General features: G+C 43.7%; 1 protein-coding gene across 1 annotated transcript in view; it reads right to left on the bottom strand.

Moving 5' to 3' along the window:
* Positions 1–1,822: 1,822 nt before the first annotated feature.
* ica1 (islet cell autoantigen 1) overlaps positions 1,823–5,000 on the bottom strand; it is an 11,890-nt gene continuing 8,712 nt past the window's right edge. Inside the window, exons 6-8 of the mRNA XM_053326836.1 lie at positions 3,723–3,848; positions 2,018–2,116; positions 1,823–1,930 (exon numbers count right to left, since the gene is read on the bottom strand). Coding sequence (XP_053182811.1) covers positions 1,823–1,930; positions 2,018–2,116; positions 3,723–3,848 — 333 coding nt within the window. The remainder of the gene's footprint in view (positions 1,931–2,017; positions 2,117–3,722; positions 3,849–5,000) is intronic.

The raw sequence follows: 5,000 nt of genomic DNA on the forward strand, positions 1-5,000 counted from the left end.
CATTCACTAGTGAGATGAGTCTATAAAGATGACAAAGCAGAGATCAGTTTATAACATTTTGTACAGACTGTCCTCAGAGCAGCTGTTGTATATGTTTATGTTCACTGCTTATAAACATATTCTTAGTGTTCCCTGCTGCTGTTTGGTCTACATCAGGGGTGTCAAACATGCGGCCCGTGGGCCAGAACCGGCCCGCCGAGGGGTGCAATCCGACCCACTTTCCTTCCTGTGTTCTTTTTCTTCCTTCCATCTGTCCTTCCTACCTTCCTTTTATCCTTTCTTTGTTCCTTCCTTCCTTCCTTCCAACTGTCCTTCCTACCTTCCTTTTATCCTTTCTTTGTTCCTTCCTTCCTTCCTTCCAACTGTCCTTCCTACCTTCCTTTTATCCTTTCTTTGTTCCTTCCTTCCTTCCTTCCAACTGTCCTTCCTACCTTCCTTTTATCCTTTCTTTGTTCCTTCCTTCCTTCCTTCCAACTGTCCTTCCTACCTTCCTTTTATCCTTTCTTCGTTCCTTCGTTCCTTCCTTCCATCTGTCCTTCCTTCCTTCCTTCCTTCCATCTGTCCTTCCTCCCTTTCTTCCTTCCATCTGTCCTTCCTCCCTTTCTTCCTTCTGTCCTTCCTCCCTCCCTTCCATCTGTCCTTCCTCCCTTTCTTCCTTCCATCTGTCCTTCCTCCTTTTCTTCCTTCTGTCCTTCCTCCCTTTCTTCCTTCTGTCCTTCCTCCCTCCCTTCCATCTGTCCTTCCTCCCTTTCTTCCTTCCTTCCATCTGTCCTTCCTCCCTTTCTTCCTTCCATCTGTCCTTCCTCCCTTTCTTCCTTCCATCTGTCCTTCCTCCTTTTCTTCCTTCTGTCCTTCCTCCCTTTCTTCCTTCTGTCCTTCCTCCATCCCTTCCATCGGTCCTTCCTCTCTTTCTTCCTTCCTTTCATCTGTCCTTCCTCCCTTTCTTCCTTCCTTTCATCTGTCCTTCCTCCCTTTCTTCCTTCTGTCCTTCCTTCCATCTGTCCTTCCTCCCTTTCTTCCTTCCATCTGTCTTTCCTTCCTTCCCTTCTTATTTCCTTCCTTTCTTCCTTCTGTCCTTCCTCCCTCCCTTCCATCTGTCCTTCCTCCCTTTCTTCCTTCCTTTCATCTGTCCTTCCTCCCTTTCTTCCTTCCATCTGTCCTTCCTCCCTTTCTTCCTTCCAACTGTCCTTCCTACCTTCCTTTTATCCTTTCTTTGTTCCTTCCTTCCTTCCGTCTTTCCATCTGTCCTTCCTCCCTTTCTTCCTTCTATCTGTTCTTCCTCCCTTTCTTCCTTCCATCTGTCCTTCCTCCCTTTCTTCCTTCTGTCCTCCCTTCCATCTGTCCTTCCTCCCTTTCTTCCTTCCATCTGTCCTTCCTCCTTTTCTTCCTTCTGTCCTTCCTCCCTTTCTTCCATCTGTCCTTCCTCCCTTTCTTCCTTCCTTTCATCTGTCCTTCCTCCCTTTCTTCCTTCTGTCCTTCCTCCCTCCCTTCCATCTGTCCTTCCTCCCTTTCTTCCTTCCTTTCATCTGTCCTTCCTCCCTTTCTTCCTTCTGTCCTTCCTTCCATCTGCCCTTCCTCCCTTTCTTCCTTCTGTCCTTCCTTCCATCTGTCCTTCCTCTATTTCTTCCTTCCTTCTTTCCTTCCTTCCCTTCTTATTTCCTTCCTTCCTTTCTTCCTTCCTTCCTTCCATCTTTTTAATGATCCGGCCCACATGAGATTAAATTGGTCTGTATGTGGCCCTTGAATGAAAATGAGTTTGACACCTCTGTCCTACATGCTTGAGCACAGATCAAAAATGAAATGAGAAGAAGAAGAAAGTCACTCACTGGTCATCTGTGGCCTCCTCGGCTTTCTTCCCATCTTTTGCCGCTGCTTTCATTTTCTTCTTCGCCTTCTTCTTAGCGAGCTTGTCCATTGGATCTTGTAATGTCTAAATGAATAATCAAGTTTTTGGGTTATAGGGTTAGGGGGTTAGGGGTTAGTGGCTAATCTACAGGAGGTCAAGCTGTTCTCTGACCTTAAGTGTGGAGAACTCGTAATGCTGACAGCCCTTGAAGCTCTCGTGAATGGCCGCCATAGTGTGAGACGTCTTCTCCCAGAAGTGCAAAAGTGTTGTCTGGGACACAGTGGAGAGAAGGTCACATACAGGTTTGGTAAAAGCTTAAAGATTAACTTCTAAGCAGTTAATTCATTATCTAGTGAGCAGCGTCTCCCTGTGTGATGTGATAGTTAAACCTTTTTTCCTTCCTTTTTCCCTTCCCTCCTTCCTTCCTCTCTTCTTTCCTCCCTTCCTTCCTCCCTTCTTTCCTCCCTTCCTTTGTCCCCTTTGTCTCCCTGTGTGATGTGATAGTTAAACCTTTTTTCCTTCCTTCTTCCCTTCCCTCCTTCCTTCCTCTCTTCTTTCCTCCCTTCCTTCCTTCCTTCCTCCCTTCTTTCCTCCCTTCCTTTGTCCCCTTTGTCTCCCTGTGTGATGTGATAGTTAAACCTTTTTTCTTCCTTCTTCCCTTCCTCCCTTCTTTCCTCCCTCCCTTCCTTCTTCCTCCTTCTTCATTCTTCCTTCCTTCCTCCTTCCTTCTTCCTTCTTCCTCCTCCTTTCCTTCATTCTTCCTCCTTCTTCTCCTCCTTCTCTTCCTTCCTTCTCTTCCTTCATTCCTTCCCCTCCGTCTTCTTCCTTCTTCTCCTTCGCTTCCTCCCTCCTTCCTTCATTCTTCCTTCCTTCCTTCTCCTTTCCTTCTTTCCTTCCTCCCTCCCTGCCTCCTTTCCTTCATTCTTCCTTCCTTCCTTCTCCTTTCCTTCTTTCCTTCCTTCCCCTTTCCTCCCTTCTTCCTTCCTTTCATCCTCCTTTTCTTCCTTCTTCCTTCCTTGCTTCCTCCCTCCTTTCCTTCATTCTTCCTTCCTTCCTTCTCCTTTCCTTCTTCCTCCCTTCCTCCCGTTTTCCTCCCTTCCTTCCTTCCTTCCTTCCTCCCTCCTTTCCTTCCTTCTTCCTTCCTTCCTTCCTCCCTCCTTTCCTTCATTCTTCCTTCCTTCTTTCTCCCTCCTTTCCTTCCTTCTTCCTTCCACCCTTCCTTCCTCCCTCCTTTCCTTTATTCTTCCTTCTTCCTTCCTCCTTTCCTTCCTTCCTCCCTCCTTTCCTTCTTTTCTCCCTTCCTTCCTTCCTTCTTCCTCCTCCTTTCCTTCCTTCTTCCCTTCCTTCCTTCTCCTTTCCTTCTTTCCTCCTTTTCTTCCTTCTTCCTTCCTCCCTCCTTTCCTTCATTCTTCCTCCCTTCCTTCCTCCCTCCTTTCCTTCATTCTTCCTTCCTTCCTTCCTTCTCCTTTCCTTCTTTCCTCCCTTCCTCCCGTCTTCCTCCCTTCCTTCCTTCCTTCCTCCCTCCTTTCCTTCCTTCTTCCTTCCTTCCTTCCTCCCTCCTTTCCTTCATTCTTCCTTCCTTCCTTCCTTCCTTTCCTTCCTTCTTCCTTCCACCCTTCCTTCCTCCCTCCTTTCCTTTATTCTTCCTTCCTTCCTTCTCCTTTTCTTCCTTCCTGCCTTCTTCCTCCTCCTTTCCTCCCTTCCTTTGTCCCCTTTGTCTCCGTGTGTGATGTGATAGTTAAACCTTCTCTTAATGTTTTTGGTGTTGCTTTGTTCCCTTCATGTTTGTCTCACTTCCTGTCTGAACAGCATGTGGTATATATAGTTCATTTAAGGTAAATGGAGTGTGTGCTAACAAGTGGGATTTGTGGTCTACCTGATATGTGGTTAAAACATGAGAGAGGAGGTTGCAGCGGCTGGCTCCCAGCAGGTCAACTTTCTGGCAGACGTCGTTCTTCAGTTTGTCAAAGCTTGTTTTGGTAGAGCGCACCTGGGCTTGAACCTGAGATACAAACAGATAAGAAAAAATGTCCCAACTGCAGATAAGCGCTGGGTGTTTGGTATCGTACAGGTTTGAACAACAGTGAAAACACAAACAGTATAATTCAAGTTTGTGCTTGTGTGAGTTAAAGTAATTGAAGTGTGAGCAGAAACAGTTTGCAGGCCTCTATTTGAAGTATGAACCCATGAAACAACACATTTAATGGTTTGCTCTGCCCTCTGTTGGCTTTTTTTTTGGAGCTTTTTTTCCTACTTTAGGCAAGGCAGTTTTATTTATATAACACATTTCATACACAATGAAACTCAATGTGCTTTATATAAAACAGAAACATTAAAACATAATAAATAATAATAAAAACAAAGTACAGAAAAATAGAAAGAGAGAAATAAAATGCTAGAATAGAGCATTAAATATAAGATTGCAGCATAAAATAATAAATTAGCTTTAAAATCATTAAAAGGACATAGAATGCAAATGAAAGATTAAAATGTAAAGTGCTTTAAAAGAGCTCAATCATAAGCTCAGGAGAAGAGAAATGTTTTTAACCTGGATTTAAAAATGATTTCAGTTCTGCTGGTAGTTTGTTCCAGTTGTGTAAAAGCTGCTTCATCATGTTTAGTTTGAACTCTGGGCTCAACTATCTGACCTGAGTCAGTAGATCTCAGAGCTCTGGGCTCAACTATCTGACCTGAGTCAGTAGATCTCAGAGCTCTGGGCTCAACTATCTGACCTGAGTCAGTAGATCTCAGAGCTCTACTGGGTTTATATTCTACTAACATGTCATTCATGTATTCTGGACCTAAACCATTCAGTGATTTGTAGATTATATGATATTCATCCTTTTTTAATGTTCCTAAAAGACAATGAAATCATCATGTTACAACTTAGTTTAGTAAGTTTAGTCATAGTAAGATTACCTCTCCCGTTAATATCATGGTTGAAATGGAAAAACTAAAGTGTACTTATATGGTTATTTCAGTGACAAAATATATACTTGATAAACTTTAAGTAAAAAAATGCATGAGGTCAATAAATCAATTAGTAGATTAAAATAAATTAATCACCAAGTATTCTGATAACTGATTAATCGATTCAGCCATACAGTATTATCAAGTTTTTAAAAAATCACTCTGCTTCCACTTACTTCTCCAA

Source organism: Scomber japonicus, chromosome 10, assembly GCF_027409825.1.
Source record: "Scomber japonicus isolate fScoJap1 chromosome 10, fScoJap1.pri, whole genome shotgun sequence".
Classification (NCBI taxonomy): Eukaryota; Metazoa; Chordata; class Actinopteri; order Scombriformes; family Scombridae; genus Scomber; species Scomber japonicus.